Source organism: Mirounga angustirostris, unplaced genomic scaffold (assembly GCF_029215605.1).
Source record: "Mirounga angustirostris isolate CCGP_5_RB_7025 unplaced genomic scaffold, mMirAng1.0.hap1 SCAF_5, whole genome shotgun sequence".
Classification (NCBI taxonomy): domain Eukaryota; kingdom Metazoa; phylum Chordata; class Mammalia; order Carnivora; family Phocidae; genus Mirounga; species Mirounga angustirostris.
In genome coordinates this window covers 176,966,812-176,994,204 of record NW_026991713.1, presented here as the reverse complement: position 1 = coordinate 176,994,204, position 27,393 = coordinate 176,966,812, and the positions used below count along the sequence as shown (strand labels likewise).

Genomic DNA, 27,393 nt, shown 5'->3' with positions numbered 1-27,393 from the left:
CCTTTAGGTGATGGCAGAGGAAGGGGAAATACTTTTTTTTCTTTGGTAGCAGGAAAGCATTACAGAAACATTAATGCAAAAGACACTCAGAGAACCCACTCCAGAAGAGTTCAGACCCACTCAGAACAGTCTGAGAATACCTCTCATGCTTAGTCCCTTAATTGCAATGGTTTAAGCAACATTCATTTTAAAAGAGTCTATATTTTTTCTCTTTTACATCATAAAATTATCTACCCTTTATTTTATTTTTTTTAAGATTTTATTTATTTGAGAGAGAGAGAGAGATGGGGGAGGGGTAGAGGGAGGGAGAGAGAGAATCTCAAGCAGACTCTGCCCTGCACAGAGCCTGCCAAGGGGCTTGATCTCATGACCCTGACATTATGACCTGAGCCGAAATCAAGAGTCGGATGCTCAACTGACTAAGCCATCCAGGCGCCCCTTGTCAACCTTCTTAGAGGAAAAACACTGCACAATTCAGTCAACATTTAAAGCCCTTAGAATAGTGACTTGCTCATAGTAAGTGCTAAATAAAATGGTGGTGGTGGGTATTTACTAGAAGCCTGCTTGTGCTAGGCCCTGCAAAGGGCTATGGAGATACATGGATAGATGGATGGATGGGGTAGATTATGGACAGATGGATAGAAGGAAGGAAGGAAGGGTAAGTGGGTGGATGGATGGATGGGGAGATGGATAGATGGAAGGAAGGAAGGAAGGAAAGAAGGAGGGAAGGAAGGGGAGATGGATGGACAGGGAGATGGATAGATGATGGATGGATGGGGAGATGGATGGAAGGAAGGAAGGATGGAAGGAAGGAAGGAAAGGGAGATGGATGGATGGGGAGATGGGTGGATAGGGAGATGAAAGGAAGGAAGGGGAGATGGATGGATGGGGAGATGGATGGGTGGATGGGGAGATGGATGGAAGGAAAGGAAGGAAGGGGAGATGGATGGATGGGGCGATGGGTGGATAGGGAGATGAAAGGAAGGAAAGGAGGGAGAGAGGGGAGATGGATGGATGGGAAGATGGATCACATCAATAGATATTTATTGAACTCTTGAAAACTTGAGGGCCCAGTGATGTGGACAGGTAAATGCGAAGGAGTGCTCAGAAAGTCCATTGGTGGAAGCAAGCATCTCTTGCTGGAGTGCAGGAGTGAGGTCAAGAGGAGTCTGAAAGGGAGGAATGACCTCATTGATCTGCCTCCACCCCCTACCCTTAGACTATGAATTGCTCATCTGAACAGAAATCTCACCTGATTCCCCAATGGGTGGAACAGGGCCCGAGCAAAAAGTGAGCACTTCAGTATCTGTGGAATGAGTGTGTGGATGGATGGGAGGCAGTGGAGGGGAGAACAGGGCCATGGGGTCTCCCGAGGCACAGGGAGCAGCTTGTGCAGAGAAAATGCACTCTCTGTGCCCATTATTCCCCCATCATTCTTGTGCAAAACTCTGAATGAACATTTTATTTTTTTTTTTTTTTTTTTTTTTAAAGATTTTATTTATTTATTTGACAGAGAGAGACACAGCAAGAGCAGGAACACAAGCAGGGGGAGTGGGAGAGGGAGAAGCAGGCTTCCCGCAGAGCAGGGAGCCCGATGCGGGGCTCGATCCCAGGACCCTGGGATCATGACCTGAGCCAAAGGCAGACGCTTAACGACTGAGCCACCCAGGTGCCCCTGAATGAACATTTTAGACAGCAATCATTCCGTGTGCAAACCTCAATCTGTTAGGGCCGGAGGGGGGAGACTTGAAGATATCGCTTGCCATTTTGACATTACCAGTGGTAATGGGTACCTTGGTGAGAAATGAGTGTAACCGTGACTGTTTAGAAATAAATAATCGTTGTGCTTTTTTTCTGCATGGCAGAGATTCGTACCTTTAAAATCTCATTCACATCCGCTCCTTCATTAACCTGTGGCTGTAAGGACTTAATCGGTGCAAACTCTAAATCCTATGCAAATACAGACTTATACACTAGCAATTTTCTTTCTGTGTACTGTTGGGCTAATCCACTTGAGTATATCTGGTGTTCCGAGGTGCGTGATAAGTTGGTGCCAGATAACCCTCGGCTCCCAGAAACCTGTCCGTGCGTGTGCATGCATATTCAGACATGCCTGTCCTCTCCCAATCTCCTGCTCTTTTTAAAAGATTACCTACCTGTGCCTGTAAAAGAAATTATAATTCATGATGGATCAGTACTTCAAATGAACATTTTGGGCACTGAGCCCACTTTTTGCCAAAGCACCTCCTTCGAGATTGGGCTTATGCATACTCGTGCTGTGCAGTGCTTCCTCTGTGTACAGCACTTATAAGCACTTTATAAATAGTACCTTGTTTAACCCCGAAACAGATCTACGATTTAGATGTCTCTGTCGTCGCCATCCTGCAGTTGAGGCCCAGAGAGGTTGGGTACGTTTCCTTGGCCCTGCTGGTGGACGCCTCAGAATCAGACCTATTGGCTTCTGTCTCTCTTCATCTCAACTCTCTGGCTTTAATTTCAACCTTATGAATGTTTTCCTACATGTCAGGGTTTAGATAAATTCGATATATATGTTTATCGTGGCAAAAAATACACAAGATAAAATTCACCGTCGTGACCCCTTGTTAAGTGTGCCGTTCGGTGGCGTAAAGAACGTTCACGCTGTTGTGGAGACATCACCACCGTCTGTCTCCAGAACTTCTTCATCTTCTGAAACTGAGACTCTATCCCCATGAAACCATAACTCCCCCCCCCTCCCCCAGCCCCTGGCCCCACCACCCACTCTCTGTGTCTCTGATTTTGGTGAGTCCAGGGACCCCCTATAAATGGGATCCCACAGTGTTTGTCCTTTTGTGTCTGGCTTCTTCCACTGAGCACCGTGTCCTCAAGGTTCATCCATGTTGGGGCAGGAACCAGGGTTCCTTCCTTTTTAAGGCTGAATGCTATTCCGCGGTACGGATGGACCACATTTTGTTTACCCATTCATCTGTCAGTGGACACTTGAGCTGCTTCCCCCTTTTGACTATTGTGAATAATGCCATGAACACGGGTGTGCAAGTATCCATTCAAAATTCAGTATGTAGTTGTCTAATTTACACTTGTATTTGGTAGCTCCGGGGCATAGATGAAAAGGCAAACTGGGGTTCGGGCAGGTTGGATGCTGCAGCCGCTTCGAAGGATGAGCAAAGTGGAGGGCAGCTCTTGGGGGGTCTGGTGTGTGAGGTTCGGGCAGAGTCCCCAGGGTGAGCAAGTGCAGACCCCGACCCCCTCCGACGGGCCGGCAACATGTCTGCCCACAGCCATGTGGCCATGACGGCCTCGCCACACTGGCCGCTGGTGGGATTGTCATCTCCAGTTAGGATGGGGGGGCAGGTACTCCAAAGAACCGAGAACCCTGGCTGGGGTGCATGGACGGCAAGAGACCCACGGACGGGCCAGGGAGGCGGGATCCCGGGGTTGGGAGGGGCGTGGCCAGCCAGGAGGGAGCCAGAAACCCTCAACAGAAGAGGACGTCAAGTCAGAAACCAGAGGGAGGCCTGGAGTCTGATGGGATCCGATGGGATCCGATGGCCAGGAGAACGTGCAGGAACGTGCCACTGCGCAGCCTGCAGCCGCGGCAGACTCTGTGCGCGAGGAGAGGGCTGGCCTCCCCCATGGCCCCCCGGCCCCCCGGCCCCATGCAGCGCCCCCCACCTCTGGTTCTCACGTCACATGCCCTCGGCGAGAGCAGCTGTGAGCCCACAGCAGGGCGGGCACCGCATCAGAGGCGGGAGAAAAGCAGCCCTAACCTCCGCTCTCGTGTCGTCTCTCCAGATGAAGGCCTCTGGGACATGTTTGTGAAGGACATCCCCCGCAGTGCCACATCCTACACCGTCAGCCTGGACAAGCTCAGGCAGGGAGTGACCTACGAGTTCCGGGTGGTGGCCGTGAACCAGGTGGGCTACGGGGAGCCCAGCAGCCCCTCCACGGCCGTGTCAGGTAGGGAGCCCTGCCCGGGAGGGGAGTCTCGGGGTGCAGCTCTTCCCTCAGAGGGAGGAGGGGACGGCTTAGAGCTGGGGCGCAAAGAAAGAGGACAGCGCCGGGCTCCGTGTAGGCACCAGCAGGTGTGGGCCCCGCCTAGAGACACGGTGCGGGGGGAGCGGTGTGTGTGAGCCCGCACCACCACCACCACCACCACCAGACCCCGACTGTCCTCACCACACTGCGCTTAAGCAATTCTTAATTTCTGTCTCATTTTTTCCTAATCAGAGACCCTTGCCAGAGTCAGGGCAGTCGGCTTGAGCTAAGCAGTGTGCCGTCCGGGGTGAAGGCAGCCCCCAGCCCAGTGCAGCCCCCAGCCCCTCCCGTCAGCCAAAGGCTCCTTACTGGGCAGCCTTGTGCAAAGCTTGCAACGCGAGGATCACCCCAGCAGCCACAGCGGGGAGGGGTGGGGTCTCTTAGCACCCAACCCAGGTTGTGTCTGATCCGGGCATCCTCCGGGATGGCTGAGGGGCCCACGTGCGCCCTGGGCCAGTCGCCACCCTGTACATGAGCCCCCGGCTCCACTCTGGGTGGAAGAGGCAAGGTTTCTTTCCCGGAGCTCGTGAGGTGCTGATGACACACTAGCCGTCCTCACCAGCCCTGTGGCAAGGGGTGCAACAGATGGGGGGAGATCAGGAAGGGCTTCTCGGAAGAGGGAGCATGCGTCTGGGTGGTGGAGGGTGCGTGGGGCGAGGCCACAGGGGAGGGAGCAGCAGAGACAAAGTCCTGGCAGTGGGTCAGCAGGAGGGAGGGGAGGGGAGGCCCGCTCAGCCCTGCCTGCACCTGGTATTACCGGGGCTGCTGGGAGGAAGCCCCTGTGGGGACCCCACCCAACAGGGTGGTCACACCGCCTGGGGCTCCGCCGTGGATCTGCCGGGCAGCTGGAGGGATTACAGGGAGCAGTGCAGAGCCGATTATGAAAGGGAGCTAGCAGCCCACCACGGGGGTGGGGGCAGGCAGGGTGCAGGCGGGGTGCAGGTGGAGGAGCAGATGGGGGGCAGGCTGGGGGGCAGATGGGGGCAGGCGGGGGGGCAGGCGGGGAGGGCAGGCAGGGGGCAGGCGGGGGTGCGGGCGGAGGTGCAGGCGGGGTGCAGGACCGGGGGGCAGGCCAGGGGGAAGGCGGGGGGGCAGGCCAGGGGGCAGGCGGGGGCAGGCGGGGGGCAGGCGGGGTGCAGGACCGGGGGGCAGGCGAGGGGGAAGGCGGGGGGGCAGGCCAGGGGGCAGGCGGGGGCAGGCGGGGGGCAGGCGGGGTGCAGGCCGGGGGGCAGGCGGGAGGTGTAGGTGGGGGGCAGGCGGGGGTGCAGGCGTGGGGGTAGGCGGGGGGCAGGCGGGGGGCGTAGGTGGGGGGCAGGCTGGGGGGTAGGTGGGGGGCAGGCAGGGGTGCAGGTGAGGCCAGAAACAAGGCAGGCATCCCTACGACCAAGAGAAACACGTTGCCTGTCCCCAGCATGTAGATTTGTTTAAGCTGCCGACTGCTCTTGTTTAAATCAAGAACACCTTGCGTCTCCTCTTTGCCGTGAATTTGGAGGAAGGACCATGTGTGTGGGCAGGCTCGGGCCGCGAGCCCTGGTGGCTCGGGAGGGGGTCTGCCAGAAGGAGCCCCAGCGTGCCGCGGGCTTGTGTAACAGTAGGACTTAGACGAATCAAAATGTTCTCATTTCCTTCACTTTTCTTATGAAAAATTTAACATACCTCCCAAAAGAGAGACTAGAATAAGGAATCCCCGGGCACCCATCACCCCAGTCGAGCAAGTCAAGGTTTGCCTCTCTCGGTTCCTCTGTGGAAAAGCCACGTAAAGTAATTCCAGATGCACAGGGCCGTTCATTCCACACGCACGCAGCCCGGGGGGACAAAGGCTGGTTCCTGCAGGAGAACACGGCCCCCTCACCCTTCTGTTCATGGGGCCCGCGGCTGGGCTGTCCTCTGAAGCCCGCTGCACCCTCTTGCCAGCCGCGGCTGCCGGCGGGAAGGTGGTCAGCTTCCTCCGTCCTTCAGAGCAGTGGCCAGACAGCGGACCTGCGGGGTCCTGCCCCAGGGGAGGGGCGCGTCCTGCGGGTACCCAGGCCTTTCTTTTCCAGGCCCACCTGGGTGCTCAGTTGGGATTTGTTGGCTCATTATATGGAGCAATTAATGTGCATCCTGAAAACCACTTATATATTTTGGATTCAAAATGCTGCCATCTCCCAAGAAACCCTGTGCCGTCGCGTTATCCAAAGTCAGTTCCTCCCTTTTGTCCCCAGTGTGCACACATTTTTCACCCCTCCAGTGAGAGATTGAATGTAAGGTAGATGTGTCTTCTGGGGGCTTCAGCAGCTGGGAGGCGGACCGCGGCTTCCTGTTCTGTCCGCTCTGGTGCCTCCCAACCAGCTCCCCTGCGGGGGGCATGTAGAAGGCATCAGCAGGACCCCAGGGCCAAGCGGAACCTACCAAGCAACAACTCCCATGTTTCTGTTCTTAGTAAAGCAGAATAAAACACGAGCAAGAAGGGTATCCTTCTTCAGAGCAACTTTTAAATGAACCTTTTCTATTCGTTTCTCAAAAAACGTATCTAGAGATGGGGCCAGTGGTTCTGCTCAGTTTTGCTGGAGGCAGGAAACGCAGCACAGTGCAGCCCTTAGGGAGGCCTGGTGTGGCAGAGGCCAGTGGGGAGCGCTTGCAGCAAGAGGTTTCCATGCAGGAGTGGACAGAATCCAGCACCGGGTGGGAGTGCATAGGAGTCAGCTCACGGGGCTCATGGGCTTGGACTGTGCCCCGGGGCTAACGTGGGGCCACCGAAGGCTTTTAGGAAGGGACCGTTTGTTTCCATCGGAGGAAGATCTCCCTGGTGACAATGTGCAGAAGGGATGGGGGGAAGTCAGGAAGAGGCGAAGCCCCCGGAAGGGGTTGTAGGGGGGCAGCCGTGGTGGAGACGGTAAGGGGCCCCGGGGGAACATCTGGGAAGGAAGCCTGAGCACTTGAGGATCGGACGATGTCCAGGCACATTGGTCCTTCCTCCCTTTCTCCGGGACAACATCCGTAAGCAGATGAAATCGGGGGACATAGTGCGAAGGGTGGTGTGGACGGGCAAGGACAGGGCGAGCTCTGGGACAGGGCTGGTTCCCCCAGAGAAGGAGCAACCGCCGAGGAGCCCGTCGTGCCTGAGCTCATGTCTGGGAATCTGGCCCCTCGACCACCCTAACCCACACCAGCCGGGCACATGGGGTTCATATTGCCTGCAATTGGAGGCTGCCCCACACATCCTTCCGCCCCACCCTGGGCCGCGGGCAGGCAGCAGGAGTCCCCATCCCGTGTGACCCTGTGTTCCTGTGCCCTTCAGCTCAAGTGGAAACCCCGTTCTACGAGGAGTGGTGGTTCCTCCTGGTGATGGCGCTCTGCAGCCTGATCGTCATCCTGCTGGTGGTGTTCGCCCTGGTCTTGCACGGGCAGAACCGGACATACGGGAGCTGCAGCAGAGGTGGGGCGCCCGCCTTGTCCCCCCCACCCCACCTCCAAATGCGCCCCTGCACTGGGGAGCCAGAAGGTCGATGTCTTCTCTGTCTCTCTCTCGATCCGGGATCTGTGGTGCGGGCATCCGCTTTGCATTTCGTTTGCCTGCGGGTGATAAAGTAGGTGCAGCTGGTTTCCTTTGGGAGGAGCTCCCTGTAGCAGCCAAGCGCCCTCAAGCCTGGCGGCCCAGGTTCGGGTCCTGGCTCCTACCGCCAATGAGCCGTGTGTCTTGGATCCGTCACGTGGGTGGTTTTGGCCTCCCTGGGTCTGTTCCCTCATCTGCGCCATCGCCCAACGCAGCAGTATTTTTGAATATGACATACAGAGCGTCAAACAGGTGAATCACCATACTACTCGGTGTCACGAGCACAGTGAGCCGGGAGCGTCTCAGGAACGTTGGTGCGGCTCCTGGAGCCACGTGTGGAAACACATACAGGGTACACCCAGAGATCGACTGAGCGTGTACCTCGCCTTACGCCCACGTTCCAGCTCCAAGCCCTCTGACCCCGGCTCACCTTGCATTCCCCAGCATAAGCTCCACGCCTGGCATACAGGAGGTGCTCAATAAGTGTTTGTTGCTACATGAATCACCCCCATCAGAGAAATGGACAAATGAACATGGGCAAAGCTGGACTCCATTTGTGGGAAGGTCGGGAACAACCCAAATGAGCGGAAGTTTCTAGAACACAGAACAGTGGTTGCCTCCTGGCAGAGAAGCATCAGCAGCGAAGGTCCGTGAGGGAACCTCGGGTTCCGAGAGTGCTCTGTCCTGTGTCTCCAGCCGATGGTGCTCATACACGTCACAGACACAGCAGCCCAGAGGCTCACGATTAGTACACTCGATGTAGTCCAGTCTCCTCCATTTTTAAAGGACTCTCGTAATTACCCGTGAGACCCGTTCCGTGCACGGTCAGAATGTAACTGTGCTCCAGACGGTGCTGTGTCCCCCACACGCACAGCTGTAGCTGGGCCATGCACGTGACCAGCTCTGTGATGTCACCGAGGTCGCCACGGCGGCAGGTCCCGTGGCTGGAGCTGTGCCTACCAGCTCGTCTGTCTGTCTGTGCTTCTTAGGAAGGTGGATCCCTGATGGGGTCTCCCACAGACGAGTGGGCGCCTGAGCCCCCGGGGGTGAGGCACTGGGCTGAATGGCTCCCCCGGCCCCCGCCCCCCAGCACCATCCCTCACTGCGCCTGAAGGGTTAACAGAGCCAGGCACCTCGCCATTTGCTTTCCTAACATTAAGCAATTTATCCCTCCAAGGAAAGATTTATTTTTTTCTGTATAAATTCACTTCTAACAAGTGTTCGTAAATCAGATTTTATTCCTATGGGATTTACTATGTATGAATGGCATGTCATTTTACTGAGTTAACGCTATTACAGAATCCTGTATCTGGCGCATAGAAGATCTCCCCGCTTTTCACTCCTTCTGCATCTGGAAAACAGGCCTGAAAAGACAGATTTGACCTGCAGCTTCTGATAGTGAGCCTCACCCTGGAGTATTAATTTAACATCATAATTGAAGCCTAGGAAAAAAAAAAAAAAAACCTACTTGTCTACTAGAATGTCTGACTTGCTGCAAGGAACCATGCAGAGCCCAAACCTTCAAGATTACGGCCTGACCCCCTCCTGCTTGCTCCCCTCACACCACCGTCCTCAGTGGGACTTCCTTTCTGAGAGCGGTTTTCACCTGCTCACCCTCTCATCAGCCAGATCCCACTGGCCAGCAGCCCCATCCTCCCTCCATCTGCTGGCCCGTGTTCTGTCGGCTTCCCCTGCTGCACGCACCTCGAGCATCTGGGCCCGTCGAGGGGTGCTGGGTTCGTAGCAGAGAGGGCACCCTAGGGTTGTAATAAACCTGGAGCAGGCTCCTGTCCTGGAGGTGGGGACAGCGGGAGATAAACAGGTGAGGTCCCCACCTCCAGGAGCTGGGGTCGAGCCGGGGAAGATGGAAGGCAGACAGTAAGGAACAAGCCACTATGTCAAAAACGCACCACGGGGGAGGCTCTGCAGGCCTCTGGGAGCAGAGGAGGAGGAGAAGGAGGTCTGGAAGATTCTCTCTGGTCCCAGCACAGGGACAGCCCTGAGGACACGAAGCCATCAGAAACCCTTCAGCCCCTTTGGTTTCCCACAACTGCACTGTTATTCATTTGATCTGCTGACGTGTTTTAAAAAACGTTCTCATATGTATTTATAAATTTATGATTTTTAAGTGGCTTTTAGTATATTGACGGACATATGCAGTCATCACCACAGCCAATTCTAAAACATTTTCACCACCCCAAAGATGCCCTGTTCCCTCCATGGCCCCCCTCCCCGTACATCTACTTTCTCCTTACTATTTTATTACATGGTCGTGAGTTTTTTATTTTGAAATGTATTCAGTATTTAATTTCCCTGCTTTTTAAAAAAGGTTATACATTCTGAAGATGCTTTCATAGAATACTGGTAAGAATACCAGTACTTTGGTGTCGGGCAAATAAACACGGAAATGCTCCAGTTTCGCTGTCCTTAATGCGCAGCGTCCTCCCAGCGTGCCTCTGATACCTCTGATGCCTTGCAAGCCCAAGCAGGTCGGCCCGGCTCCGGGCTCTGCTTCCAGCAGGAACTCAGTAAACACCCATAAGCTGACCAACTAGGGCTCAGCATCGCTGCGCCGGGCCCTTTCCTGGAACATCTGAACCCATTCTCCCATTCCGGCTGCAGGTAAGAGCATTTCCAACATGGAGGAGTCCGTGACACTGGACAACGGAGGGTTTGCTGCCTTGGAGCTCAACAGCCGCCACCTCAATGTCAAGAACACCTTCTCGAAGAAGAATGGGACCAGGTAGGGACACAGCAGCCGTAACCCCCCTCTGCCTGAAGATCTGCACCAGCCACGGTGGGGGTGCCGGCCACAGACATGCCACCGTGCCCGTGGGCACCCACCAAACCCCAACAGGGCAGCGTTGAGCCTGGGGGGGAGAAGGAATGGCAGGGGGCAGGGGGCATCCTACATCCCTCTCTGGAGCTACAAAAAGAAGCATATCTCAGGCAGGAGGGGAGTGACCTCGGGAGCCCCCCACCCTCCCGTCTGGCCCCCTGGGGGCTAGCTGCACTCGTAGGATTAGCGAATTCCTACTCCACATGCCATCACGCAAAGCTGTGGCGGACTGACCATCAGCATGGATGTCCTCTCACCAATGTGACCACGGCTGCAGGGCGGGTCAGGAGGCCCCCGGGGGAGGTGTCCGTGGCCAGAGCTGCCCTGAGCCCGCGTCCCTCCCTTGCGGCCCCGTCCTGTCCTAGGTCCCCGCCGCGGCCCAGCCCCGGTGGGCTGCACTACTCAGACGAGGACATCTGCAACAAGTACAACGGAGCTGTGCTGACCGAGAGCGCCAACCTCAAGGAGAAGTCGGTGGACGCTTCGGAATCCGAGGTCAGTGGCTGCCACCGCCATCCCCTACCTCTGTGACCAGCCCTCTGCCTTCCCGTGGCGCCGCCTCTCGGGTCCCGTCTGACTCTCGCAGCCACTCTGGGCAGCAGGGCCAGTGGGAAATGACTCCCTTTTATAGATGAGGAATTCCATGCTTCAGCTCCTTCGGGCCTGGAGGTCACGGGTACTGGGCCAACTCTCAGATCAATACCTCGCCCAAAGTGCCTTCTGATCCCGAAGCTGGCTCACTTTCTGTTTGGCTTCCAGAAATCAACCATGTTTTCTGGTGGTGACCGTAGAACCTGGCTGGTAGACCCCAGCTACAGGGGCGGACAGTCTGAGCCTGCAAAACCCACCGAACCCGGGACCCCAACCCCGGCAGCCCCTTCCCCTCTGTCCTGCCCTGCTTCCTTGTGCTAAAGGGGGACTTAGCCACTGCCCTTCTGGGACCGTTACAGGGTCTGGGAAACTCTGACTTGTCCCTGTCCTCACTGAGCAGATGGACCAGAGAGACCTTGCCCCCGAGGAGTGCCCCCCACCTGGGACCCATGGGCCTGCATATGCGAGGCCCCCTGAGCATCTGAGCACGCCCCGGGCAAGGCCTCCATCAGGGAGCAGTCAGGGGAGGATGTCGTCCGGGGGCAGCCATGGGAGTCTCCTTCAGGGGCTCAGCCCCCCACACCCGGCCCCCGGGAGGTGCCTTTCTCCACAAGGGTGCTGCCTCGGTGCCTTGCATTTACGAGCAAAGCCAGCTAGAGCGGCAGTTAGAGAGGTGGTCCTCCATCAGTCCTAAACTTTTTTATTTCACATATGCCAAGTCTTGAGAGAGAGGAAAATCACCACGCCATTTGCTGGACACGTAGGCCTGCCCCACCTCTTGGCATTCATACGCTAAATCAATATTTAATCTAAAATAAGTCTCACCTTCGTTTGGACCTGAATTCAGGCCTTATTAAGCCCTGGGGCTCAATAAAATGGCTTCTTTTAAATTGTGCTTTGTATATGAACTCCAAGTGAGATGGGGCGGCAGGTGGGTGTCGTGTGACACCGCGTCCCCTCTGCTCTGGGCTCTCTGTTTACAAAGGACGCCAGGCGCCCTGTCTGTCCCGTAGCCTCAGGCGTGGGGAAAACAAGCAGCACCACAGAGGTCCGGAAAGGGACATTTGTCGGCAGTTAAGGGACTGTCAAGTGAGATGCGGCAAAAATGACCTGCCTTTTTGTGATAAGGAAACAGCAGCTTTTCTCGAGCTGTTCTGGCTGCTTGCACCAAGAGCCACACGCTGGGAATGAGTAGGCTAGCCTTCTAGCACATACCATCTGTGGCAGCAGTTAGAGACGCGTTCGCAGGGCCCCTGCACGGCGTCTGTCCGTAATTCCAGGGCCTGCGGCTGTCTGGGGCCCACAGCCCTCCCACATTGGCCCTGCAGGTCGAGCTCGTGGCGGTGCAACAGAGGGTAAGCACTAATTGAGCACCTACTATGGGCCAGGCACACTCATCTCATGCTCAGCCATCTCAGACGTTGCCCCATTGCCTTCTGTCCCATGAGGTAGAGCGATTCTGCTCGTTGGCCAGCCGACAAGACTAAGCGTGAGGTCATCCAGAGCTTGGCGGAGCCCTGGCCTCCGCTGTCGCCTCCAGCTCAGCACCCCGGGGTCAGCAGCCCGGGTTGGATGCATGAATTCTGAACTCTTTGTTCATGAAAGCATTCTCAGAATGGGTGGACGGGCCGCATCCAGTCTGTCTCTCCTCTCACACAAGTGGGCTGTTTTGAGATGCAAATTCAGCTGGTTTGATGGAGGGTTAAGTGTATACAGGCCCTGACCTCGGCATATACACAGGTGCATACATGCGCACATACATGGATACCTACATACAAACACACACAGGCACAGAGGGGACAGAGGGAGGGGCTGAGGGTAGGGAGGGAAGAGGGGAGGAGGGCAGGTGCTGGAGAGAGGGGCGTGGAATTCACACTAAATCCTGCAAGGAGGTTGTCATGATCTTCATGTAATAGAGGATAAAGCCAAAGCTTACGGAAGTTTTTATGTCTTCCCTGGACATGCACTGATGGGGGCAGTGGGGGAGGGGGTTCTTGAAAGGCATATCTGAGCACCGGGCTCCCAGTTCTGTCCCTCCCTGCAGACCTGCTGCACAGATTTTAGTTGTCCTCACTCTAGGACTGTGGCTAAGTGCAAGGCCTGTGCCAGGAGGAAGGGGTTCCTTTTATAATTCCCACAGATGCCTCTCGTGGTTCCCAGTGCTTTTTGGGTCAAGGGCTCTATCAGGAACCTGATGAGAGGTTAGATGCTCTCTCTATATATGTGCAAAATTTCACCTAGGATCTGGGGGTCCAGGCCCCTGGAAAGCTCTGACCGTCACCTCCAGCTGAAATTCCCATGCCTGGGTTCTATCTGCCCCCCGGGTCCGTGGGTAGATACAATGAAGCCCATCCTTTTTCCAGAGTTCTTCGCTTTATAATCTTGCTAGGTCCTGTCTTTGAACCTTGTGCATTTGGGAGATTTGTAGGCACTAAATATTCACGGGATCCCAACAGAGGGACGTGGGGACGTTCATCATCTCAGAAGTGCCAGCTCAGATGGGAGAGCTTGCTTTGAACCACATTTATTAAACAGCTTGATTGAGATGTAGTTCACATACCACAAATTCACCCATTTGGAACGTGGGTTATTTAGGAGTGTGTTTTTAATTTCCTCATATTTGTGAATTTCCCAAGTGTCATTCTATTATTGATTTTTTAATTTTCTTCCATTGTGGCCCAGGAACATGCTTTGTATATTTACAATCCTGTTAAATGTGTTGAGTCTTGTTTTATGGTCTGTGCCAGAAGAATGTTTCATATGCACTTGAAAAGAGCGTGTTATTCTGCAGTTGTGCGGAGTGCTCTGTATGTGTCTGTGGGGTCTGGTTGATTCCCAGTGTTGTGGAAGTCACCTGGGTTTTTGATCTTCTGCCATCCACTAATGTATTGAAGTCTCCAACTATTATTGAATTGTCTATTTCTCATTCGAATTCTGTCAATTTGTGTATTTTGGGGCTCTGTCTTCAGGTAGATATATGTATACGATAGTTATGTCTCCTAGATGGATTGACCCTTTCGTAGTACAGTATGTCCCTCTGTCTCTGGTAACAATTTTGTCTTCAAGATTATTTTGTCTGATATTACTCAGCCACTCCGATTCTCTTTTGGTTACTGATGACATGGTGTTTCATTTCCATTCTTTTACTTTCAACCTGTTTGTGTCTTTTAATCTAAAATGTATCTCTTACAGATAGTGTGTAGCTGGGTGCATATCAGTTTTGTTCTGCCAATCTCTGCCTTTTGACTAGATTGTTTAATCCATTCACATTTAATGTAATTACTGCTATGATAGAATTTACATCTGCTGTTTTGATATTTGTCTTTTGTATGTCTCATATCTTTATTCCTCTTTTTCTCCCACTTTTTTTAAGTGAAAATTTTCTAGTATACCTTCTTAATTTGCTTATTTTTGCTTCTATTCTATTTTTTCAGTTATTTTTGTTAGTCGTTGCTCTAGTATCAACATTTACTTAAGATTTATACTAGGGGCGCCTGGGCGGCTCAGTTGGTTAAGCATCCAACTCTTGATTTCAGCTTAGGTCATGATCTCAGGGTCCTGGGACCGAGGTCCACATCAGGCTCTGTGCTCAGCAGGGAGTCTGTCTGCTTGAAATTCTTTCCCTCTGCCCCCCCCCCCAATCCTCCAGCTCATGTGCTCTCTCTCTCTCTTCTCTCTCTCTCTCTCACACACACACACACAAATAAATAAATCTTTAAAAAAAAAGATTTCTACTAAATCTCAGTGACATGTAGAAACTTTATTCCTATACAACTCTATGGCCTCCTCCCCTTTCTGTGCTATTATTATACATATTATGTCTGTATATCCATACTGTTACAAACTCAAGAATACATTTTTTATAGTTACTACTTTACAGAACTATATGTCTTTAAAGGAAGTCGAGGGAGGAAAGGAGAGCAAGTATATTTCTAGAGTTTACCACGATAGCCTGCTTATGTACTTTTTCTGGTCCTCTTCATTTCTTCTTATGGATTCAAGTCACCATTGGGTGCCATTTCTTCACCTTCTCCTTTGTGCTGTTATTGTTAAATATGTTACATTTCTACACATTGCAGGCCCAACAATACAATCATATACATATTTTATGAAATTGTTTTTTAACTCATAAGAGAAGAAAGGGGAAGACATATGCAATCATACTATCTCTTATAACTAATCATGTGTGATCATCTTTGTTGGTACATTCTGTCTTTTCGTGTGAATTTGAATTTCTGTCTGTATTGTTTGCTTTCAACCTGTCGGTCTTCCTTCGGTATCTCTTGTAAGGCAAGTTGGCTAGCAAAGAATTTTCCTGTTTCTGTTTATCTCAGAATGTCTTTATTTCACCTTTGTTTTCGAAAGTAGTTCTGCTGAACAGATGATTTTTGGTTGGCAGTTTTTATTCAACGCTTTGACTATGTTGCCCCATTGCCTTCTGTCCCCCAGTTTTTTTCTGACTAGAAGCCAACTCTTAATATTATGTGAGTTCCTTTGTCCATGATTTGAAGAGTTTCTGTCTTTGTGTTTTTGACTGTGAGGTGTCTGGGTGTGGACTTGGTTCAATTTATCTTACTGGGTGTTTATGGAGCTTTTTGGGTGTGTGGATTAATGCTTTTGGTCAAATCTGGAAAGTTTTAAGTCATTTTTTCGCCTGTTTTTTTCTGCCTCTTTTTTCTCTTCTCAACCCAGTGCTATCATGAGGGTCTCGCGTCCCAGTGCTCTGTACCTTCATCAGATTCTCTCTTCTTCTGTTGTTGTTCTTTCTTGTATGTGTTCATTCTTTTTTCTCTGTGTTTCAGATTGCATAACCTCTGTCGATATCTCCACGTGCCTTGATTCTTTCCTCTGCCAGACCCAGCATACCATGGGGCCCCTCTGTTGATTTGTTCATTTTGGCTATTGTATTTTTCAATGCCAAAACTTCTCATTTGGTTCTTTTTAAGTAATTTCTATCTCTATTGAATTTCTTTGCTGGGTGCAATATTGTCATCTTAGTTTCATTCTTTAAACATAGCTTCCTTTCGTTCTGTGAATATATCATAATAGCTGCTTCAAGGTCTTTGTCTGCCAACATTTGGGCCTCCTCAGAGGCTGCCTGATTTTTGCCCCATGTATGGAACACACTGTCCTGGTTTTTTTTTTTTAAATAGATCATTTTAGTTAACATATTGTGTCAACTCTGAATACTGATATCCTCCACCCCAAGGATTATTCTTGTTGTTTGCTTATTTGCTTATTTCTTGCTTAGTGACTTGGCTGGACTAGTGCGGTAGAAATCGGGTTCCTCCGCAGTGTGGACTCTGATGCCTTTCCTTTTTTTTTTAAAGATTTTATTTATTTATTTGACAGAGAGAGACACAGCAAGAGAGGGAACACAAGCAGAGGGAGTGGGAGAGGGAGAAGCAGGCTTCCCGCCAAGCAGGGAGTCCGATGCGGGGCCCGATCCCAGGACCCTGGGACCATGACCTGAGCCAAAGGCAGACGCCCAACGACTGAGCCCCCCCCAGGCACCCCCCTGACGCCCTTCCTGAGAGGCACAGCCTTGAGGATGCATTCAGGCCCCTGAATACCAGGGATGACCATGGTCCCAGCCAGGCTTTCTCTGTCTCTTTTTCTCACCCCCGTTAAGATTCTGGACGGTCTATCGCTGTTGGTATCACACCCAGCTCTTAACCTCCACCGCTGGCTGGCTCTATTATTTTTCACAGTGCCCAGGGCTCTACATTACTCCATAGCTTGATCCAATTAAAGTGCAGCCCTTTTGAGGGGCAAGATGTTGTCAATCTGAATTTTGCTCTGCTTCCAAGAGAGTTCTCCTGAGCTGTCTCTCTTTCCCCAGTTCTCTCTGTTAAACTTCTGGCTAGTTGATTGCTTCACTTGTTACAATCATGGAACTACCAGCTTCCTCATAATTTCTCACCCCAAAGGACTCCGCTGTTTTCAGCAATGCCCTTAGGCATGCTCTTTCCCAACAAAGCCATTCCCCTTAGGAGAACTCTGGAGCTCTCTGTTCTAATGGACTGTCTCTCCGCACTCTGTGGGACTTCCATGTCACAGCACCAAAGCTGGGGGTGGAGCCAGTGGCTCCCTTCTCCCATAGTGACGTACCAACTGCACAAGTAGGGCACTGGGTGGAGATGGTAGTCCCTGGGCTTCTGAGCTGGCCCCTCTCCGTGTCAGACATCTTCCCTACAAGCTATCCGAGGCAGGGGCAATGCGGGCTCAGGATTCTCAAGTGGTGTAGACCAACCAGCCTACAGGTGAAGACAGGGTGAGGAAGGGAACCCCGTTCTCTTGGCCATACCTGCCCAGGATAGAGCTTCCGTCATGCTGAGCTGGGGATCGGGGGTGGGGGCATTGATGCAGGTCACAGTTCAAGTGCCTCTGACTTTTGCTGTTCTTAGTGAAATTTAGATTTTTGTGGAATAAATCTTTCTCCATTTGCTATATGTCCTTGCCACTATTTCCAGAGACTTTAAATCCCTGTTTATAAAATAACTTTCCCCAGTTAAATCGTTGCGCCACCAGGAAGAGAATCTGCTGGCTCCTCACCAGCCATTCTGGAAACACCTTTTCCATTCGTAATGGATGGTTCTGGTATTCAGAGGGGAGAAGCATGGGCTCCCTAAATCTGGCAATGATGACTTCTGGCCTAGCCCCTGAACCCCAGACGCACAGAAACAGGGTCAAAGTATGCCGCTGTAGACAGAGCCCTCAGAGAGATAGGCAAGGGTCCCAGGGAGAAAGACCCAGGAGTGGGCCGCAGCACAATACACCAGGGCACTATCTCAACTAGGACTGGATTTAGATTCCGGATACTAATCCCCTCCACCAGAGGCAGCTTCTAGGTTTAGACAGACTGCATGCTGAGATGTCAGAGGTGAAGAGTAAGGCACGTTCTGGGCCCTGGGCTTCATCGAGGGTTTGATGCCCTCCCCTCCTGCCCACCCTCCTCTGCAGAGCCCCAGGAGATAAGGAGCCCGAAACCCTACAAGGTCTTGGCTGGAAGTACTCTTCTGCAAAGCTGTTATTTCACTAAGAAGCTAGCGACGCTGTCCCTTTCTCCCCAGGGTATTTTTTTTTAACCGTTTTCAGGAATATTGCTTAAAGTGGAAATTCTGCGAATGGGTTCACAGGAGCCCCAGAACCTGCCTGATTGGAGCCACTGTGAGTCAGGCCACTGGTGTTGACTGACCCCTGCAGTGGCTCCTTCTCCTTCTCCGGTTCGGAATAAGAGGGTCTGTCACCGGGTTTTCACGCAACTGCATATCAGGACTACTATTCGAATCGCATGATAAAAACTGTTTTCAAAACCTCTCCTGCTCCAACCAACTTAGACCTCATATCTAATTAATTCCCTGTTAATAGTTGACTCTTTCATCTTGCAAATATAATACCGAAAGTGTTGAGATTATCTCTATTAGCTGCTCGCCAGGCATCTGTGCACCTTTAGAAACTGCCACCACATCCAATCACCTGCTGTCCTTCTCTGGTTTCCTGGGAAACCAACACACATCGCTACTTCATATCACACAGGAAACTTAAAAAGAAAGGACCCTGCAGCATTGCCTTTTTGTCAATAATTCTAACTCACTAAAATACATCCCCATTAAAAAATAATAATGTCACATAAACAATAAACAGAGCAGGCAGCAGGAGGAAGGATGGCATTTTGATTCAGTGCTCTCTCGCGGAGATCATGTCGAGGGCTTAGCAGGAGCCAGGAGGCCAGGCTTACGTGTCATGTGACCCTCCACTCTTACGCTCCTGTCTCTCCTGTCTTTCTGCAGGATGGTCTTCTCCCCTCACAGGTGCTCTTGGCTGGGTCTCTGGGCCCTGCCCACTCAGGACACACAGCCGGCCGCCCAGCTTTGCCCCATAAAGAAAACTGCTCTTCTGCATGCAGTGCAGAGAGTCCCAGGGAGGATTCTGATTAGCCAATCACTGTTTAATGAGGGACAGGCCATTCAGCCCACGGACAAGGACACGTAGAGAAGGATCACTTCCTGAAGTTCATTCGGGAAGGTCAAAGCCCAGAGACGCACATTGGGACATCACTGTGAGCCAGACAACCACCCAACTGTCTCCTGCCGGGGCCTCTTCTCAGCACCCACATCTATCACAGACCCCGTCTCCATTCCGTAGGACTTTGAGGTCTGTGGTTGAGAAAACATATAATGATGTAGCTTCTGAGCCATCTCCAGTGAGACTAGATCGTTCACCACGTAAACAGGCATACGGGTGTGGGACACGGGATACATCCATCCTCTAAGCCGGGCTGGACGTGCCCTTGGAAAGACTGCCTCCTGCAAGAACGCGGGAGTCCCTTCTAGACCAGACAGCCCCCCCTCCCCCGGCTGCCACCTGGTGACTGTGAGCCCAGCTTCTCCATGACCCAACAGCTGCAGGAGGAGGGGTGGGCAGGGGTCACAAGACCGGGGAGACGCGGGCCCTGGGCAGGTCTGCCGAAGCGGACGCCTGCATGTGGCCGTTTCCCCCGATCAGAGGCCTAACCCTTTAGGCAGCTGGCCTGGAAGGTGTCCCGACGTGTTTCTAAAGAGGCTTTATTTCTGCCACCTTTGGCCGTGATACCAGCGCTGGGTCTGGCCCGGCTCTCTCCCCGACCAGTCTGACCCAGGGAAGGTGGCGTGCTTGTGTGGGTCTCAGTCCTTTCGGACACAAAGCGAGGAGATTGACTCCAGTCGCTCCTTCGCACGCTTTTGCTCGTATCCTTCGCGGTTGGGACAGGCGGTGCGCGGGGTGGCCTCCGAGCACCAGAGGGTACGGTGTGAGGAGGCTGAAAATCTTGAATCTTACGTTCAGTCTTCACATAACAATGACCCCTGACCCCAGCTGGTGTGGGACCCGCTGTCATCATCCCGAGTGTCCTGTGCCTTTCTCGAGGGGGGCTGCCCCCGACGCATCTCCACGGGAACTCTTTGCTCCTGAGCTTGCAGATCTTAGAGCCAAGATGGGTGTGTGAAGGAGGGACAAACCCAGCTCAGGGGCCGATAACATAGACTCCACCTGATCCTTCAGGTGACCTTTGCCCTTGTTCCTGCCAGACTCCGTGTACACAGAGCTTTGCCTCCTAAGCCCCTCGAGGCCGCTGGAAAACAGAGGAAGAAACAGACTTTAGCTGCCGGAATTACAGGTGCCCCATCTCTTACCTGCAGCCCCCAAGGCCAGGTCCATTGAAGAACTCAGCGTTTTTCGGCTGTGGGAATACGTTGACCATTAGGTCACGTCCCCAGCAGGGTCGGGGCAGCAATCTCCGACCAAACTACATTAGCATTTCTGCAGCAAAACCGAGCACTATTCACGCTAAATAGTTTGACGTCAGTTGCGCTCAGGATTAGCTGCCAAATTAGCCCAACGCGGGCCAGGCTTTGCTGCCAGATGAGTTCCAAAAACAGCTTTTGGTTTTCAGAGCTCGGTGGGTCTGGGAATGACGGGTGGGGGGTTGTGAGTCGGCTCAGCCGACAGGAAGGCGAGGCAGCGGGAGCCTCGGGGCTACAAGGCCTGGGCACGGCTCCCACCCCGCCTGGGACACTGGGCAGCTCGCCGGCTCTCTGAGCCTCTCTCTTCACCCCTAAAATAGGAATAAAACTCTGCAGCTCACAGGCCGCTGTGCAGTGTCAGAGACTGTGCAGGGCATCACTCTGCATGTAGCAGCGTCTGCTAAAAAGCAGCGCCTCTTGGCTCTCTTGTCACCATCACTGTCCGATTATGGAGGGGCTGGACGCTCTCTGCATCCTGGGATGTGTCAGGAGGGGACCTTCATCAGACCTGCATTAGCATGAGCTCTGACTCCATAAAAAGCAGAAGAACCACAAATGCATTCAGCTGCCAGCCGCTGATTGCGCCATAACATAAACAGTTTACATTTCACGTCCTGAGAAGTCCCAAATCTGTGACTTACTGTTACTTTCCTGTAAGTATTCGAGTGAGAGCCAGATTCTCAGTCTGCGTCTGGAAAATCCCAGGAGGCTCCGGCCCCCCTCGACGTCCACAGGGACTTCTGCCCACTTCCGTAGGCTTCCAGGACACAGCGCCAGCTCCGGGGTGGAGGACAGTGTGAGTCCCCCTATCGAGCTTCCTGCGTGGGGGTGATGTGGGCCATGCCCTCCCCATCAGATGAGGGAGGGTGGCTCAGAGCACCAAGGGACGCTCTCTGGCTTTCATGAGTCTCTATACAGACGGCACGTAGAATGGGGGCCAGCAGTCGGCTCTCCCCGCCTTCCCTGCCCTCACTCCGGCCTGGCCACTGATCAGAATCCCCCCGGAGCTTCTAAGAAATGCACATTCCCGGCCCCTGCCCCAGACCCTCGCCATCAAGACAGCAGGAACCACACCCAGTGATCTGTGCTCTCCCAAAACTTCCCTGGTGATTCTGAGACAGCCTTCAGGGGCCTCCTGACACCCTCTAGGGAGAGGAAAAAGGGCAGAGCTCAGGCAGGGCCCAGAGAGGAAGTGTGAGGAGCGGCAGGGTCAGAGCCCAGCCAGGGCATCGGGAACGGGAGAGGCTTTACCCAGCCACAGGCTCCCGTCCCCCCCACCGCACCCCTTGAACTTGAAAGGCTGGCAGGCACACGTCTCTGGACCTGTTTTTGGCATATTTGAGGTGTCCGTGGCCTCTGCTAGGTCCCCGGTGGTGCAGGGAGGAGCCCACCGTGTTTTCAGGGTGTGGGGCCTGGCAGCAGAGCCTGGCCCGCCTGCGGGCTGCACCCCGGCAAGTGGCAGAGCTCCCCAGGGTGCGAGAAGCTCCCAGGGCCACAGAGCAGCTCTGGGGCAGGGAAAGGGGGGCCTCCACTGTCTTGGGAAAATGGCCTCACCCACTGTGCCTGCTAGCAGTGCTTCCAGTGATTTAAAGTCGACTCCCGGAAACCAGGAAATAGAGATTTGCTTCAAGAATATGAACACAGAGGGGCACCTGGGTGGCTCAGTCGTTGAGCGTCTGCCTTCGGCTCAGGTCATGGTTCCGGGATCCTGGGATTGAGCCCCGCATCGGGCTCCCTGCTCGGCGGGAAGCCTGCTTCTCCCTCTCCCGCTCCCCCTGCTCGTGTTCCCTCTCTCGCTGTGTCTCCCTCTGTCAAATAAATAAATAAAATCTTTAAAAAAAATTAAAATTAGGGGCGCCTGGGTGGCTCAGTCGTTAAGCGTCTGCCTTCAGCTCAGGTCATGATCCCAGAGTCCTGGGATCGAGCCCCGCATCGGGCTCCCTGCTCGGCGGGAAATGTGCTTCTCTCTCTCCCACTCCCCCTGCTTGTGTTCCCTCTCTCACTATGTCTCCCTCTGTCAAATAAATAAATAAAATCTTTAAAAAATATATATATATGAACACCGAAACACCGTGGACTAAACGTTCTTAACGGAAACTGCGGATGTATGTGATAAAAAGAAAGGGAGAGAAACCCCCTCAGACTGGCCTTCACGCGTCAACAGGGCGGGCTCTTGTGTACCGTTCGGCAAGGGGCCAGGTCTCTCTAGGGCCTGGGGAGCCAGGGCTGGGTGGCTCCGTTAGACCTCCTGGCTCACTCGGGCCTCGATCCTCGGCAGCCTCCCCACAGAGGTGTGCATGGAGGTGACAGCACGTGGAATTTGTATCCCATGGAGGATGCCCCTTCCTCGCCTCCACGTGGCTCAGGGCCCACTCCCTGTGGTCTGGCCAGCCTACACCGCAGGGTCGGGCAAGCCCACTGGGCCCCACCATACGGGCCTTCTGCCCCGTGAGGACACAGAGCGCCCCCTGGAGGCCATGGAGACCTGTCCTGGGGCCAGAGGGCAGTGTGGACCCCTCCTGGGACAGGCTCAGCACACGGAGGGGTTGGGAGCAGCTGGGACAGCACATTGTCCCTGCGTGAACACAGCGGAGCTGCCGAGCTCAGCCGGGTGTCTGCGGGGGGCTGTCAGGCTGGGGAGGTGTGGGCGCACCTCGTGTGGAGGGTGGGAGTCGGAGGAGGAAGGGGAAGAGGGCGGGAACGGACACAGACCTTCCCACTTTGGGTCGTGAATGCTACTCCTGCGTTCTGGCCACTCCCTGCTTCCAGCTCAGCCCGGCTGCCTGTGGCCACATCCCTGCCACGCTCCCCCGTGGCTGCCCCCATGCTTCCCCGTGACTGCCCTCCCCTGTGGCCACCGGTCCCCCCAGGGCTGTCCTCCTCCTCCCTCCAGGCTGCCCCATCCCCTCCCCCATGCCCACCCTCCCCCCAGGGCTGCCCTCCCCCTCCTTCCAGGCCGCCCCATCCCCTCCCCCATGCCCACCCTCCCCCCAGGGCTGCCCTCCCCTCCCTCCAGGCCGCCCCATCCCCTTGCCCATGCCCACCCCCCAGCTGTCCTCCCCCTCCGTGTGTTTGCTCACACCTCGCTGTCCCCCCAGGGCACCGACTCTGAGTCCGAGGACGCGCCCCCCCAGCACTCCTTCGTCAACCACTACATGAGCGACCCCACCTACTACAACTCGTGGAAGCGGCGGGCCCCAGGCGGGCGCGCCCCACACAGGTACGAGGCGGTGGCGGGCGGCGAGGCGGGCCCACACCTGCACACCGTGGTCACCACGCAGAGCGCCGTGTTCGCGCCCGCGGGCCCTGGCGCCCGGACTCCGCTCACCGGCTTCTCCTCCTTCGTGTGACGGCCCCAGCGGGGCCTCGGCGGACCTCCCAGCCTCCTTTTGTTAAGACAATCAACTCCAATAACTGAGCTCAAGCTTTTGTTTAAAGAGAATTCTGATAAGTGATGATTTTACCTACTTGTGGACACTAGATTTCAATTAGGAAGGTTTTTTTAACGGCTTTTTGTAACATCGCTGCAGGAAGCGGGTTTCTTTGTTTTCTTTTCTTTTTATGAGAAGGTGTATTTCAGTGGTGCAATGGCAGGAAGGCCTCAGACCCCCCAACCCCCCGGGCCCGGGTTTCTCCATCCCGACGCCCAACTTGGGAGGCTGCAGGGGGAGGACGAGCGGGGATGGAGGGAGCCTGCGTCCAGACCGCTCCTTCCTCTTCTCTACCTCCTGTGCCTCCAGAGAACCATTGTGCGCCGGGCTCTCCATTGGTGCCACCGCCCGGCTGGGCTCTGGCCGCCTCCCCGCCCGCAGAGCGAAGTCTGCCCTGGGCTCCGCGATTTTCCAGCTGACTGCATCCACCTCTGAAATACTCTCCCTCCGCAGTTTCTAGGCAAGGAATCAGCTTCCAGGTTCCTGGCAAGGGGGCAAGAGATTGCGAGGTGGGGTCGTCGGACCCGGTGATGACCCCGTTGGTTGCACCGTGTCACCCCAGTGGTGAAATATCTGGGCCGTTTTCTTCCTTTCTGTCCTTAAACCTGACGGTGCAGAGCCGGAAACCACCCCGGGCTGGAAGCCCCACGCCGGCCCTCACTCAGCAAGCTAGCTCCTTCCCGAGAACACAGCACACGGCCAACCCCGCTAACCCACACAGAACCGGACGGCGCTTGCAGAACTGCTTGTTGTGTAAGAGGTGTGCATTGTTAACCAGAGTATTTTTTAAATCTTTTTATCTTTTTTTAAAATATGCCACATGAAATGAATGAGTCTCTGCTGTCTCCAGGTGCCTTTTTATTGTTTAGCTTTGTACATGAGAAAGACGAAAAGCGTGTCTCCAAATAAAGCAAAACAGCTCTGAGCAAACGAGGCCCCGAATTGCCTCCTCCTCACCAGGCCTCCTGCACAGGTGGGCGCCGGCCTTCCTCTGAGCGTGGCCCCCTGGTCTCCTTGCTCCGCCTGCTGCCCACTGCCTTGCCCAGCAGTGCCGCTGCATCCCCCACCCCGACCGAGCCCAGCTTCTAGCCTTAACGGGTTTCCTGGAAATTTTTTTTTCCCCTTTGCTATTGTTTCATTTTAGTTTTTTAGCTACATGAAAATAGCATGAACTACATTGAAAATTCGAGAGTCCAAACTGTAGCTGTGGTTCCGGCCATCACAGTATTCTTGCAAGAGGGGTCTGATGTGGCTGCGGAGCAGGGCCGACCCTCCAGGCCAGAGCCTGGGTCCGGTGTATGCGGCATGCCCCTGGTGCCAGCCAGACTGCGCCCAGAGCTCGGGGGGGGCCCGGTGTCCCCACCTCGCCAGAAGGAGTGTGGCCGTGACACTGCCCGGCATCCTGCTGACAGCCCCAAGGCCCAGGGGAGCGAGGCAGGTGCTGTCCTCCCAGATGACCTGCGGTGCCCTGAGGGTGGGGAGCCTGTCTCCGGGCCACACGGAGAGCGTGTGGTGTCTCCTCGGCTGTCTTCCTTCTACACCTCCATGGGGCCCTCTGCTTTCAGAGAGGCTGCCTGTGGCCCCAGGAGACCGAGGAGAGTTTTGTGTTGGGTGAAAAGCCCCTTTTCAGTTTTTCCAAAACTAGAGGGAAGGTTCCTTTCTCTCTCTCTCTCTCTCTCTCAATCCCCTCCTTTTCCTTCCCTTCCTTCTCTCCTTCCTGCCGCCTTTTTCTGAGTGGAAGCAGAAATAGTCTAAACCAAAAATCCTAGATGCTCTGCCCAAAGCCACTTGTGCGTGAGAATCACCCACCAGAGTTCACGGGACAGGACGCCCCTCAGGTCCGGAGCCCCTGCTCGTTGCTCTCGGCCCGAGACGCAGGCGGAACTTCTTGGAAGACAGGCGCCAGCAGAGAACTCGGACAAACCCTGCCTTCCGTGCACTTCGCTCTCTAAGCCATATGGACTTTGCTTTAAATAACGGGGGAAAGTGTTAGAACGTGTTGGAACGAGGACGATTTGGTTTGAGGTGTGTTCTTTGCCTTGGAGGTTTCTGCCGCGACACGACACCTTTTTCAAGGCTCATCCTCTTCCCTGTGCTTTCTCTCCCCTTCCTGAACTTGCCCTGCGTGGAACTGCTGAGCCTACCCTGGCTGCAGACCCGCTGTTAGCCGGGCCCCGGGGAGAGGCTGCACCCAGCGGAAAAGAGGGTGTTCGCAGTCCGGTGTCTGCCCCACCCCCCCCACCTCAGAGTGGCGCGGGGACAAGCGTCACTTCCCGGCCTCTCACCCTTACAGAGGAAAAAAAACTATCTCACACGAACAAGCAACATTTAACCAAGACAAGATGAGACGTCCGCTTCTTGCCGTCCTCCGGAATGACGTCATGCGGGCGCTCCCCGGCCAGGCTCACCCTCAGGTGGGTCACTGGAGATGGAGCTGACAGGTGGGGGTGAAGCAGCGAAGCGGCCACGAGGGGCCGGGCTGTCTGTCGGAGCCGCAGGGCTGGGCATGCACGGGGCTGCCCCTCTCCGCCCGGCACCAGAGCACCGCGTGCCCAGACAGGTGAGCGGCGGGGGCGGCTGCAGGCAGTGCCCGCACCCAGCGGGCGTGGAGCACATCAGCATGGCCTCGTGTACCCCCTCCTGGATAAATCGGCTCACACCGAGCCCCTCCTCCCCCAGCCTTCCCCTCCGCTGCTCTCACGGCCAAGCTTTTAAGGAGTACTCGATGAAACGTCGTAGCAGAGGACCGTGTGGCCTAGGGCAAGGTGGGGCCCATGCCCCGCGAGTGAGGGACCAGGCCCACGGCCAGCGAAAATGTCCAGGCCGCCAGGAGGAAGGGTCGCGCGTGCTCTGTAAACTTCTTTTGATGCTGGGCTTGTACTTGATCACGACTGGACTGAAGCATGGTGTTTGCGTAATGGATCGTAGCATGGTTTCTAGTTTTTACTAATTCTCGGCACACAGTGTAGTTATTCTCCCAATGAGCAATCCATCCACGTATCCCAATCTGGCTGTCCTTAATGCAGCATCCCTGTAGCATGGACCAGGGGTCGGGAAGGCAGAAACACTGTAGCCATCTGTGAACTGAGCTAGTCTGCGGAGGCACGCCTCATCTCCCCTCCACGGCGCCTTCTGGGTTATGGAGAGTTTAGGTCAATCCTCAAGTTTTCCCAACAACGTTTTCTGGAATTGTGCAGAAAACCAGATCTCGTTAAAAAAAAAAAAAGAAAGAAAGAAAGAAAGAAAAGAAAAGAAAAAAAACTTGTAGGAAGACAGAGAGGTGCTATGGGTACGATTTTTAATAAAAACATCATTTTGTTCCTTATTCACTTGTGGTTTTCTTCAAGTATCGATGAAAGGACTCGTGAATTCTAGGGCTGTAAAGATGAACCCCGGTGCAGGCCTCAACCACACACGCAGCTGTCCCAGACCCCGCTCCCGGGGAGATGCAGGTGCGCACACAGAGCAGGGCTGAGGTCAGAGGGATTTACACTCTCCCGGGGAGACGCACGCGGGGGGCACCTGGCCATGTTGTCCCACCACCTGGCCGTGCCCCAAAGGCTCCACTGCTCCCTACCAGACTTAGCCTTGGTTGGCGGGCATGCAGGCCGGAGCAAGGCCTCCCTCCTGACCCCCAGGAGAGGCTTCCCTCTCCAGATCCCCACGTGCGTCACAGGG

General features: G+C 54.3%; 1 protein-coding gene across 12 annotated transcripts in view; it reads left to right on the top strand.

The window, feature by feature from the left end:
- SDK1 (sidekick cell adhesion molecule 1) overlaps positions 1–27,040 on the top strand; it is an 854,344-nt gene extending 827,304 nt beyond the window's left edge. For 10 of the 12 annotated variants that reach the window (XM_064593372.1, XM_064593371.1, XM_064593370.1 and 7 more), the window contains 5 exons: positions 3,793–3,957; positions 7,316–7,453; positions 10,193–10,313; positions 10,775–10,904; positions 23,383–27,040. In XM_064593372.1, the coding sequence (XP_064449442.1) occupies positions 3,793–3,957; positions 7,316–7,453; positions 10,193–10,313; positions 10,775–10,904; positions 23,383–23,634 (806 nt within the window). In that variant the 3' untranslated portion in view covers positions 23,635–27,040. The remainder of the gene's footprint in view (positions 1–3,792; positions 3,958–7,315; positions 7,454–10,192; positions 10,314–10,774; positions 10,905–23,382) is intronic. The other 2 variants (XM_064593373.1, XM_064593374.1) reach the window with 2 other exon arrangements.
- Positions 27,041–27,393: the final 353 nt, after the last annotated feature.